At 46.5% G+C, this 12,286-nt stretch overlaps 1 protein-coding gene across 9 annotated transcripts in view; it reads left to right on the forward strand.

Moving 5' to 3' along the window:
- The window catches only part of EPHA5 (EPH receptor A5), a 151,732-nt gene that overhangs the window by 103,771 nt on the left and 35,675 nt on the right, over positions 1–12,286 (forward strand). For 7 of the 9 annotated variants that reach the window (XM_085310181.1, XM_085310217.1, XM_085310225.1 and 4 more), the window contains 3 exons: positions 4,730–4,854; positions 7,562–7,721; positions 10,600–10,705. In XM_085310181.1, the coding sequence (XP_085166307.1) occupies positions 4,730–4,854; positions 7,562–7,721; positions 10,600–10,705 (391 nt within the window). The remainder of the gene's footprint in view (positions 1–4,729; positions 4,855–7,561; positions 7,722–10,599; positions 10,706–12,286) is intronic. The other 2 variants (XM_085310189.1, XM_085310207.1) reach the window with 1 other exon arrangement.

The raw sequence follows: 12,286 nt of genomic DNA on the forward strand, positions 1-12,286 counted from the left end.
CACCCCCCAAAATTAGACACGTCAGTGAGTCTTAGCAGGATTTTGCCTTCTCCTCCTACGTGACAGGCACCAGCAGTGCCTGGGATGTGTGTGTTTTCTCTTGGCATAGTTTAACAGCATGCAAGAGCTGGGAGGTCATTTTGTTCTGCATGAGTGCAATGCCCATTACCACTGAGCCGCAATCCCCGAACAGGGTCCCTAAGTGCTCCTTAAATGCTGACCAGTGTAGTAAAACGTTAGCATGGAAAAACCAGCCAGGCTTTGAGCTCTAYCCCATAGCTGCTCTGTTTCCTCTGATGGTAGCTGGAAGCTGAACAGCCAGTTGTTACACTGAAGGGAATGGCAAAGCTTACATTGATTGCACCTGCTGTCCTCTAAGATAAATATGTTGAGTCCTGTTTTTCTACAGATTAACACTGTATTTTGATTRAAAGATTGCATACAAACATTTTGAAGCTATGCATTTTACTGTCTTCACAACTGRCATCAACAATCAACGGAGAATCTTAAAAGAGACATATTTTTAGTTATATTTTTTATAGCACCAGTTTATGTATTGTGTGATTTGAGTTGTGATCTAGTACATGCAGTAATACAGCTCTCTTGTTATTTCTTCTTTTAGTACAGCTTCATGTGAGTAACTAAACACCATGACCTAAGTAGTCTTAAAAAGAGAGCCACGGCAGGAAGCAAACAGGTCTTTGGGGACAGGGAGATTAGTGTTAGCTAGCAGCTATTAAACAAAAGCTACTTGGTTTCCTTGTTTCTTCTTTTGGTTATTTCTCTCCTTGCAACTCCTGGCATGGAGGAGTTGCCCAGAGAAAGGTGGTGTGCGCAGAGAGGAGCAGTGGTGCTCCTGAAACCCAAGATGGTGACGGTGACCARGGGCCCTGTGTCTTCATGCCTGTCTGGCCCCCAGCTTTCCCGGTGGCCCTCATCACAAAGGCCAGATCCATGAAGGCATCTCAGTCCCAGCCCCAACTGTGTCTGGCTGGAGATAGACACCAAAAATCTCTTTATGCATCTTAGCCTGAATCATGAAGTAAATCTTAAAGTGTTAGACCCCACCAGCATGTTGAGTTCCAGTCTCAGCTAGGTGTATCTGCTTAGCTGTCAAGCAGACCCAAAGCGAAAGGCCAGCCACTATCCCTGTGCTAATGCGGACTGAATGCAGATTATTTCCGATACCTCTCAAATGTGAGTGMGAATTGGGTTTTCTTTCCCGTTTTGTGCCTTCCAACAAGGTGCACTTCTCTGCAGTGGAGCTGCTAACAGATAACGGCGATGTCCCTGGCACCACCGTATCTGCTCTGCTCTCTGTCTTCAGCGAAGGCACCTYTCCAGTGCCTTAGATCAACAATTCAAAGGCTGGAGAGACATCATTTGAGGAAAGCTTGGTCAAAGAAATGACGTATTTTGCAAGGAGAGAAGCRGGCCACGTTGGGCTTTGTCTTGCGCAAACCCAGCCCTGTGTCCYGCTCCGCGTCCCGCTGGCTCTCTGACTCAAGGAGCTGAGTTTAATCTTTAAGGGGTTGAGGTGGGAACTGTGCGAGCGATTGCCCCTTTTCATGCAATGTGAATCCGGTTGCTTGAGTAAGCCRTGGGCTCGGATTGCAAAAGTGGGGCCCTGTCTTCTCTCAAGGCAACCGAATGCTTGAACTSGTTTCCTCTCTTCACGTGACATAACATGACCTGCTTGGTTTCACAGAGTGCATCAAGTCATCTCAGATTTCAGARGCATTTGAGAGGGAAGTGGGTAAGTGAGCCTGTAAATCATTCTGAGTCCTGGCATTTATCTGAGGTATTCTTCTTGGGAGGTAGAAGATACGGGGAAATAGCATATATTCACTGCCAAAGAAATGTGAAGAGTATGCTCAAGCTTTGATATTTGCATGAAAAGAACCTGTGTGATGTCCCTGGTTGGTCAGGGGACACCTTGAAAAATCAGAAGAAGAAGAAGATACCCCTAATTGAACTGTGTTTTAGGATAGGGCTCATTTTGCAGGGGGTTGTGACCCCCAGCACTGTTTGGGGCCTGTGCATCGTTTGAATCCTACATGAGATCTCAGGCAGAATTGAAAGGGCGTTCAGTGGTACCTAGAGCAAGCCCTCTTCGTTCCCTGGGCTCAGTTTTCATAGGTGCTTACAAGTGACTGCTGATCTGCGTCCATCCTCTCGCTGTAACTAGCCATGTGCGGCTTGTGACCAGTTGGCCTCACGGCCAAAAAGTTTTGAAAGAYAGTATCAAGCAAACTGGGGTTCATCCATGGGACATTAAAAGTTGCAACCCGAGTCACGTGAAGTTCTGATCCAGGTATAGCCACTGGGTTTTGAGCTTTTTAAAACGTGTATTTTCTGTGTACAGAAATAGAAAAAGACAATATGGTGAAGTCTTTCTGCCACTGTTCTTTTCAAAGAAGTATTTCTGTTTTTATAATATATATAGCTTGTTAAAAACGAATCTGCTGCTTGAAGCCTCCTGCAATTTCACCTGCCTTTAGTCTGATTCAATGAGTAATGCTAGGGTAACTTCAAACTCTGTGATAACCAAAGGCCTAAGAAAAGAATTCAATAATGTCACTAATTAGAAAAGGAATGAAAAACTGCAGTAAACTAAACTTGGCGGGCAACCAGAATTACTTATTTCATGGTTTCTCTTCTGGCATATACAGGCTTTGGTTTTTCCCATTAAAACTGGCCTTACATAGTGCTGTGCACGAACGGTAGCATGGTTATTGGGGCGTATGATGGGTGATGGTAGCGATGTAATCACAAGCGTGGATTTGGCTACTCCGTCTTCAGGCGTAAACTCCGAGGGCGGAAGAGCTGTGGCGTCACTTGGGGGGCAGCAACCCGGGATCGCGCGGAGGGGTTGGGAGCGCTTGCTCCCTTGCATTTGCACGCAAAAGCATGCAACCGCATCGGAAGAAATGCAAGATGGATGCTAAACACCAAGGCAAAAATAATTGGGARAGAGCTCTGCTGGAGATTAGATAGACTGTGAGATGTGGAAAACGGATTATTTGTTTTATGTTGGTGCGGTGGTCCTTCACCTGATAACATCAGGTTCTCTTAAAACGTAATCAACATTTTATTCCCATAAATGCGGTCGAGGGTTAGATGTCAGCGGGATGCGGCACAGTATTTTGTAAATACTGCGTTTGGTGCCTAGATGGCTAATTCGGTGCTAACGTCGTTATCAAAGGTTGCGTAGGAAGAGYACCCCAGAAGGTCTGTTCCTCATGAAGTCGTCTCCTGTAGTCATTCAGGCGCGGACATCGATGCGTCTTCTGCAGAGACTTGAACATGTTGGTTTTGTGTGGCCCCTTGTCCTGCTTAGGAACGTTAGAAGCAGAGTTGCAGAAGCAGAAAGAAGATCTGAATTCTGTCTGCTCACATCAAAACCCGTAGGAGATTGTAGCTTTATATATCATGACTTTCCCRTTAATAACATTTTTTTTTTTAACACGTTGTGCTCCACGTAGAACTTCTCGGTGGCGCCGCTTCGTTCTGTAACGGGTGCTGCCCTTGCAGAAGCAGTGACCTTTAAGCAGCGCGGTTCAAGTAACCCTTTTATTTCCCTGCGATCGCCTAGCACAGGATCCAGTTGCAGGCTTTTAAGATGGAACGATTGCAGACTTTGCCTGCCCACGCGGATTGAGTTGCAATTTGTTTGACAAAGGAAAACCCCAAAATACCTGCACCTTCCTCCTCCGGCGCTGAGCCGTGTAACCGGCGCGCTTTGTCGGTATCTTCAGTTTAAGTAGGTGGAGATGGGAGGCTTGGAGCAGACTTTCTCAAGAGCAGACTTTCTCAGGGAGGGTGCTTTTCGGTGCATTTTGCCGTTCCCTGCTGGACCGGCAATTTCAGTCTAGCTGTTACTAGCCATCATGTTGGCGTCACGCCTGCACAGTTGCTAAAAAGCAAAGGGTGTCTGCGAAGCTGATGCCAGCTCTCCGGCAGAAAATGGTGCAGAAACAGCCAGCACCTTTTGCTCTCCTCTGAGAGCCCGAATGGGCCAGAAGTTAGTGAACAGGAGTGAGAAAAACTGGGAGTGAAAAGGCTGGAGAGGCGGGAACCCATCTGAAGCAGGCGAGCTCACTGCTAGCCTTCGGTCCAGGGGTATCACCCAGAGCTGTTCCCWTGCTCTTTTGGGCTGAAAATCAGCCTTGGTGAAATTAGCTTGTTTGTTTGCCTTTATTTTACTTAATTGCTTTGAGGGAGGTTTTTTTGAGTATGTGGTAAGTAGCTGGTCCTGAGTACCAAAGAAGCGACTTTTTATAGTTGCAAAAAATTTTTAGAAGATGAAATGCATTCGCTTACTACCGTGGGCTTTGCACTCAGTCCCCAGCGTTGCTACAGACCTCGTCTCGGGCACAAAATGACGGGCTTGCGGATGCCTTTTCCCCCTAGCAAAAGCTGGCAGGGACGGTCAAAAACACAACCTGAGATGTCTCAGAAGTATCAAACCGAAAGCGAAGAGTCCGGCCCGTTTGCCACGCACCCGCGGGCTGCGAAGGGCAGCTAAACCTTCAAGGGCTGCACCTTAACGTCAGCAGCAGCGAGATTCCCGGGGGCAAATAGCACCGAGGCCGGAACGGGCCCCGCTGCTGAGCAGTAGCTGAGGCTCCCGTTGCGTCAAAGCTGCGATGACGAGCTTGAATTCGGACGTGGCGAGCTGTCTTACTAACCATGGTTTTGTCTCTCTTGTTTTTCTCCTGTCTTGCAGCACCTTCTCCGGTCAGTAGTGTGAAAAAAGGAAAGATAACTAAAAATAGCATCTCCCTTTCCTGGCAGGAGCCAGATCGACCCAACGGCATCATCCTGGAATACGAAATCAAATATTTTGAAAAGGTGTGACGGACTGATTGCTGAGCATCCCAAGTACCTTCTCTTTCCTGTCTTCTTTTAGTTATAATTATCTGAGTCATGGAAGGGAATGGAGCAATTTTATGCATAAATCAATGTCAGATTGATTTTGCAGTAAATGATTAGGAAGGCTTGAAATGAGGGTGTTGTTTTCCATTAGTGTGGCACTTCTCTTGAACAAATACATTAGAGCTGCGTGTCAGATTCCTCTCCAGCCTTATCACATTAAGCTCGAGCCTGCTCATTTGTTAAAAATAAGAGCRTTCGGGGATCGAGCATCCCTCGCCTCCCGGAAACATCAGCCTAACCCTCGTCCTTAGCATTTACATTCCCCGCTTGGTTTTGCTGCCTGTCTGGCGTTTTTATTTTTTTTTTTGCCAGGGTTGCCCGTTAGGTCTGCTGAGCTTCTCCCATCCCCGTGGTAGACTCTTCTCTGGGCTCACTTGGTGCTTCGCAGCCCYGGGCACGGAGGGGATCCCGCTGTGTTGGCCGCGGGCTGAGCACAGAGCCGCCAGGCGCCCGCACGCTGGCTCCTTTTTGGCAAGGGGCTGCCCGGAGGAGGACCTTTATTTCCGAGGCAGATGCTGAGGAACGTAGGGATGAACAAATGAGCTGGGTTTTTTGCAGATCCGATTGCTCGGAGACGTGGAATCTCCACGGGTGTCATCGCAGCCGTGGGGTAAGGAGGGAAGGAAGGTTTGCGGGGAGAGCGTGCCCATTAGGAGCTGAAGAGGGGCATCTTTGCTTAAAAGCTTGCCTGGTTTTTCCAACTGTAAGCTCTTTCTCGGTCTAATAAAAATACACTCTCTCCTCCTGCAAAGCTTGCCTCTCTTAGGTCTCCTAACACGAAAAAGGCTTCTCTCGCCGTTACTCCACAAACRAGCCGTTGGCTCCTTGCGTGGCTCCGCAGGGGGCTCTGGGACACGCTTCGGGCACCGCCGAGCGTGCCGGGCCGCCTGAGCCCACTCTGTCCCCCTTCCCCGTCAGACAGCGCCTGRCGTGAGCCGTTTTGGGGACGAAGCGGCTGCCCAGACCCTGGGGCTCGAGCAGCTGTGCAGGGATTTGTGTGCAAAGTGCAGCATGTCCTTGGATTATTTTTGGAAACATCAGTTGAATATAATTTCTTGGGGTTCTGGAAASATTGCTATTCCTGAACGGCGAGCTTGTAACAAGGCACGAGGAAAGAATAAGGATTTGCTTTTGCCTGAAATAATCAATTACTGATTCTTTCATTACGCTGTTGGAACAACTTCTGTGCTACATTTAATCCTTGCCTTGGAGTGGCCTGGGAAGATTAGCCTCCAGAAACCTTAATAATGAGCAAATAATTCAACCCACAAAATGCATACATTTGCTCATTTTGTTTAGTTTGTGTGTTGTCTTTTAGCAAAGCATGGGGTTTTAAAATGTGCTATTTCCAAATAGCTTCAGTAAATAGTSCTTAAAGCACAAGTCGTTCACGGGCAAGTTGCTGCAGCCAGCGAGGGCTTTTGCTGGCTTGATTTATTCGTTTCAGGCTGATACTGGAGCTTAGGATTTTCTGTAGGAAAGCGCAAGTGTTTAAATGTTTGCAGAAGGCGGCGCTGTATTGAAAGCCTAATTGGGCTGACATCCAAGTGAGGATGTGAACTAATACTCACTTTCTGATTTTCAACTATTTATTCAGTTACGTTCGTGAGGTCGCCCTTCATCCTTCTTGCTTGTTGCTGCTGTCTTTTAGATTCCYTTGCTTTTCAGCCCTTTACAACAGCGTTATTTAGAGTGCTGGTTTGCAGGCGGGTGAGAGCGGTCTATATTAAAAATTTTGGAAAATTGAGTTTTGTCAGATCACACTCTTTTAAAGAGAAATCACTCCTTAACAAGAAAGAAAAGGCTGGCAGATAGAAATGCCTCCAGTACAGTCTTGCGTAGCTTTAATTAGAAAATACATAATCCTGTATTTGGACATTTCTGCAGCATATCCAAAGCATATTGCTGTCTGTGGAAAGTTGCCCAATAAAAAGTTGCCAAATTAAAAAAGAAAAATCCACGCAGATCCTAATTACTCTGTAGAAATCTTGGTAGGGAATTACTGAGAAGTTTTCCTTACCTTATAAAGATTTGGATCGGAAAGGATATGGTGGATAAAAAGCAGCTTCCAAGTTTATAGGCCTTAATTTATGGGCTCTTGTCCAGATTATTTGGTTCGGTAAATGATTCCAACCGTAATGACCAAGCATGCGAGTGAAGTTTTAATCAAAGAACTAAAACTCTTTTCACATCCAAAACCGATTTAAATAAGACTTATTGTAGCAAAAATTTCTTAAAATTCGTTGCTTCAGAAGACTAAGGCAAAGTTAGGTATTTTCCAGCAGCTGTAGTTTGTTGTTGCTGGCCAAGCTGCAGTTTGTGGATGGAGGAAAGCCGGCATGAAGTTGCCCAGTGGGTAAATAGGGGGTTCTCGTGGCATTACTGGGAGGTAGGTGCTGCCATTAACGGGCGGCAGGGACAACTGCCGTGTCGAAGCGCAGAGAAGCTCCGGTCCCCCCGTTCTGGCCCGTGYTACCCGGAGAACTTGCCCCACGCTCCTTAGGGAAGGGAGAGCTTGTTTTCGTGGTGCTTCTTCTGCGACGCTCGTGGTCTGAGCGTGTTCTGCAGGAGCCGCTGTTCGTGTGGCTGAACTCTGTGTTTCTTGTGGGGGGGTTGGGGAAAGGACCAGGAGACGAGCTACACCATCATCAAATCAAAAGAGACAGCTATTACGGCTGACGGCTTGAAACCGGGCTCGGCGTACGTCTTCCAGATCCGCGCACGGACGGCTGCTGGATACGGTGGCTTCAGTCGAAGATTTGAGTTTGAAACCAGCCCAGTGTGTAAGTCATTTTAATTACTGTCAGCTCGTGTCTCTGTAAYGGTTGCCAGAAAGCAGTCCGAGGATCGATATCTTTGCAGTGAGCTCTGTCACTCTCGTGTTCGCCCTCTCTCTTTTTTTCTGGCCTTGTCCTTGTAGTTAAAAACATGGGTCATGTCATCACCAGGGACCGGACAGGTCCCTCATCACCTTGAGTTGGGTGGGAGCTGGAGCATCAGGAGATCTCTAAGCTTCAGAARTGCATAAAATTCACTGCTTGGAGAAATGGTCCCTTGGAGAGAGCCGTTAGCCCCGAACGATTGCTGCTTTCACACTGCTGAGCGAGGAGGGGTGAAGCTATCCCATCCCTAAAGCCGTGGCGGAGTGCCGGGAGACGATGGGAATGAACCCAGTAGATGAAATCCCTGTTCTTAAACATTCATTGATTGCATCTAGGAGACAAACCCCTTCTTTCTCCTTAAACGGTGGCTCCGTGCGAGGGGAAGGACATCAGTGGCATCAGCACCTTGCGGTGTAAGTCACAGTCAGCCTGGACAGCAGTTTCCTTTGGCTGCCAGTGCAGCAGCCTTAAGGAAAGGAATTTTGACTTATGCTTTGGAACGAGGAGGGAAAAAAAAATGCTCAGTGCAGGCTGAAGAGGCTTTGCTTGGTCTGCTAAAAACTTGGGGAGTTTGCTTCAGGGCTTGCTTGTTTTTTTTTGTTTTTTTTTGTTTTTTTTAATGCTTTAATGCCTCTGATGCAGGCTGGGATTCTGGAGCATCGGTCCGTGGCGGGGTGAATCCCGGAGGAAGGCAGAGCGCGGTGCCATGTTTTTTGCGTGTGCAGCTGTGGCTGTGGGGGTCCCTGTTACCTAGCTCGCGCGGAGGTGTCGAAGATATTTTTTTACCCTCAGAAAACGTGTGCTTTTGTGGCTCTGTTTCAGTTAGTACAACTGACATTTATTAATCTTTTAGACTATTTGCCCGAGGGGAGAAATTTTATATTGGAAATACTCTGTTCCTTCTATGGAAAACAACAAATTGGTCTGGATGTTTTCCTTAGAAAAGTAAATTCATCCATCCTTTGGTTACTCCAGATCACTTAAAATTCATCATCATCTCCTTGAAAAAAGTTTCTAAGTTGTCATTTCAATGGATGTTACTTTTTAAGCTGTAATAGATTTTAAAGGAACCATTACATATGTGCAGATGTAGCTGTGGAGCCAGTGACTGAGCTAATACAGTGCAAATTGCATCATGATGCAAGCATTAATGCAATAAGAATTATCTATTTAATGTATTTCTTATTGTATTAACCATTAATTGTGTCCTATAAGTAGCAACAAAATCGTATTACATGGAAAATTATTCTATTTTGTACTGGAGAAGTTCTGGCTCCTGTTAGAAAGTTTCTAGTTTAGAGTAATTAGAGCAATTGTGTTTCAGAATATTAATGAATAATATACTGCATATATGCACATTTGATCCAGCACTGTCACCACCTCCAGTCCTGAGCCAAAAATAGTGGCACTTCCTTAGAGTCTGTATTGCAAATACCTGCATTAGGACTTTTTCCTGATGCATCCTGTGGTGATACCTCAGCACACTTTACGAGGCTTGAGCGATTTACAGCTGTGTGGTCTAAGCAACGTACCCGAGAAACGGAGGGGAAAAATAAAACCAGTTTTAAGTTATTTTGGCCTCCTCTTTTCTCCACCGTTCGCAGAGGGATAAGACAGGTCCGCCCCTGTCCGAGGCGGCAAGGTCCCAGATGTGCTTGTGCGTCTGCACCTTTGGGCTCCTGCAGGTCACACTTGGACCTCCGTGATTTCCCTGTCCCTTGAACAGTGCAAAAAACACCTGGAGAAATAGCTTAATGATCTCTTTTTAACTGTTTTTCTTATTAATTATTGTGCCAAGAAAGCAATAGAACATAATCTAAAGGAGCCTCTATAAATTTGTGAGGCTAATAAAATCTCCGGACGGTGGCAGGGCTTTGGAGCCGTTAACGTTAAGTACCTGATGGATTGGGCCAGTCGTTAGGAAATCCTTTGCTGTACTTCTGCAGGCCCACGGCCGGCGTGAAGCCGAGCGCCAGGCGGCCACCGTGACCCGCTGCAGCGGAAGGTTTAATGCCTTCCCTTTTCTACTTTCTTTTCTGTTAGCAATTAACACGGGGTYGCAATGCCTTATTTTTATAGCTTCCGTAAAGCCGGTCCTCCTTGCGCTTGGCTCTTGCTCCCGCGGCCCTGCCRCGAGAGCCGCCGGGGCAGCGGCTCTGTGTCGCAGGGTCTTCTCCCGTGTTTTAGCCAAAGGGATCATTTCAAAGGCACAGTCTGGAAGAGTTCAGCTGCCCTTATCACGTACAAAGACTATCCTTGGTGCAGGTTTTAGCAGATTTCTGTTTCACAGACATCCRGCGGTGCAACAGAGACGCTACAAGGAGTTAGTACGCAAGTGCTTATAGCTTTCTGAAGCACAGGTAATTTCAGTTCCCCCAGAGATCTTGCTCGTGCCTCTTATTTAGCAATAAGGAATTCATTCCATAAATGTTTTTCTGCAAATAGGAGCTCGCTGGGGTTTTCATCTTTGATCTGAGTGATTTCTAATGCAGCTGACCCAGGAAAATAAACTCTGGTTTGCAAACTCCGCAAGTTCTGTAACATTTCAGTTTCTGAATTCGGTAATGAAATGCAAGTTTGTTTGTTTGCTGACTTGGTTTTGCCCATATTTTGGTTTCTTCTCACCCGTTTCCTCTCCAAAGTAGAAAGAGACAGCAAAGAGGGAAAGAAGAAATGAACTGGTAAATCTGAAACCTCGCTGGCAGCCCTACAAGACAGACTCACGGGCGTGCTGACTGTCGTTTTAACCTTAATCTCCATTTTCTGTTTCTCATCTCAGCAGTAGCTGCATCCAGCGACCAGAGCCAGATTCCTATAATTGTTGTGTCTGTAACAGTGGGAGTTATTCTGCTGGCTGTCGTTATCGGTTTCCTTCTCAGTGGAAGGTAAGAGAAACAGCTGTGTATTTATATATCTCCAACTTTTGTGATAACTTTTATCTGACTGGCTGATTAGCGCCATTTAGGTGCATGTGCCACGTGGATGAAGCTGTCAAGCTGTAATGCTATAAAACAGCACCAGGGTGGGCTGATTGATCTGTTTGGACAGGCAGGAATTGCAAAAGCGTGCTCCCAGATGTAGTTCCCTTCCCAATGATTTTCAACTCTGTGCACAGAATGGCCCTGATTATTAGGAGCATTTTCATGTTCCTTTAAAAATGAACAGAACAGGTTATCACGGGTAAAATATTATCACAGAGCTCAATGTCTGTAAAGGGCGGTGTTTGCAAATCTAGAAGTCCATATGTTCGTACTCAGATCTTGCAATGGGCTTTTATCACTTAGAAAACTTAACTGTAATAAAACACAGGTGAAGACAAAGAGAAGAATGCCAAATGCCCAAAGTTTGGTGGAGCCTGCGTTTTATTTTTCACGTGTTAGGGTGCTAACGTTTTCCCCACGCACTAGCAATTTATTCAGAGCRCTGCCCTCGTCGAGGAACACGCTCAACATCAAACCGTCAGGCAGTCCCGTCGACTTCTGTGCTTAAACATAGGCAAGTGATAAAAGCCTGGGCTGTACAGTCCTTGACAACTCTAATGGAAGTTGATGGAACTTGTTGGTGAACAAGGGAGTGTGGTAATGGGGAAGAATCTGGCTTGTGTCAGTCTCGGTTTGTACCGCGTCACTAAAATTGCACAGCAGCCTGCATCCGAGGCGCTTTTTCATACGCTACACGTGTATTCTTCAAAGTCATTGAAGTACCTGTCAAGGCGTAGTACATTTATTTTAATGGCAGCAGGCAAACAACTGCAGTGTCCTTCATGCAAAGCAATGTAAGAAACCATGCCAGCATCTATTAATACTGCTGCATTTGTTCTCAGTGAGGAGTAAACATCTTTGCTTATAAGTTACCGATCAGCCCACTGTGGCATTCGTGATACAGGTCTCTCTCTAGCTTGGGTCTAGCAAGGTGACTCTTAAATTACAAGATACGGCAAGTATTAAGAATAGTTACAAGATATTTGCAGAGGAGCTGCACTGATACTGAGGTTGTCAGCTGAGGGGCTGCCTTCACAGAGGAAGTAGGGCATCTGTGAAATCTGGCTAGGCTGAGCAGCTCTGTCCCCAGGCGTAAGGCATCCTTGGGAGGACACAGTTATTCCCTGTTTTACCAGGTAAGTGTGCCAGACTCATCTCCCTTCAGGGTCAGACACTGGCACCCTCTTCCAGCGCAGCCATTTAAGCTCTTCGAGAGACTTTTGGGGCTTAAAAATGAGAAAGTAAGTGCTCCTCTCAGCAAGAGAAGTGTGCAGTGGTCTGTGGGGGTGTATGGTTATGTGCCATTTCCTTCTGAGCTTCTTCCTGTCTGTGCTGGCCACTTTCTCATGTTGAAATACACTCAGCAGCGCTCTTGGGACAAGATCCGCAACGGGGATGCAAGAGAGTAACTCTGGGGTTGTGCAAGATAAGATCGTGCCCGGTTCAGCTCCTTCCACAGCCAGATGTGACCCACTCACCTCATGT

The sequence above is a fragment of the Rhea americana genome, unplaced genomic scaffold (genome assembly GCF_003343005.1).
Source record: "Rhea americana isolate MKP2758 unplaced genomic scaffold, rheAme1 scaffold_107, whole genome shotgun sequence".
NCBI lineage: Eukaryota > Metazoa > Chordata > Aves > Rheiformes > Rheidae > Rhea > Rhea americana.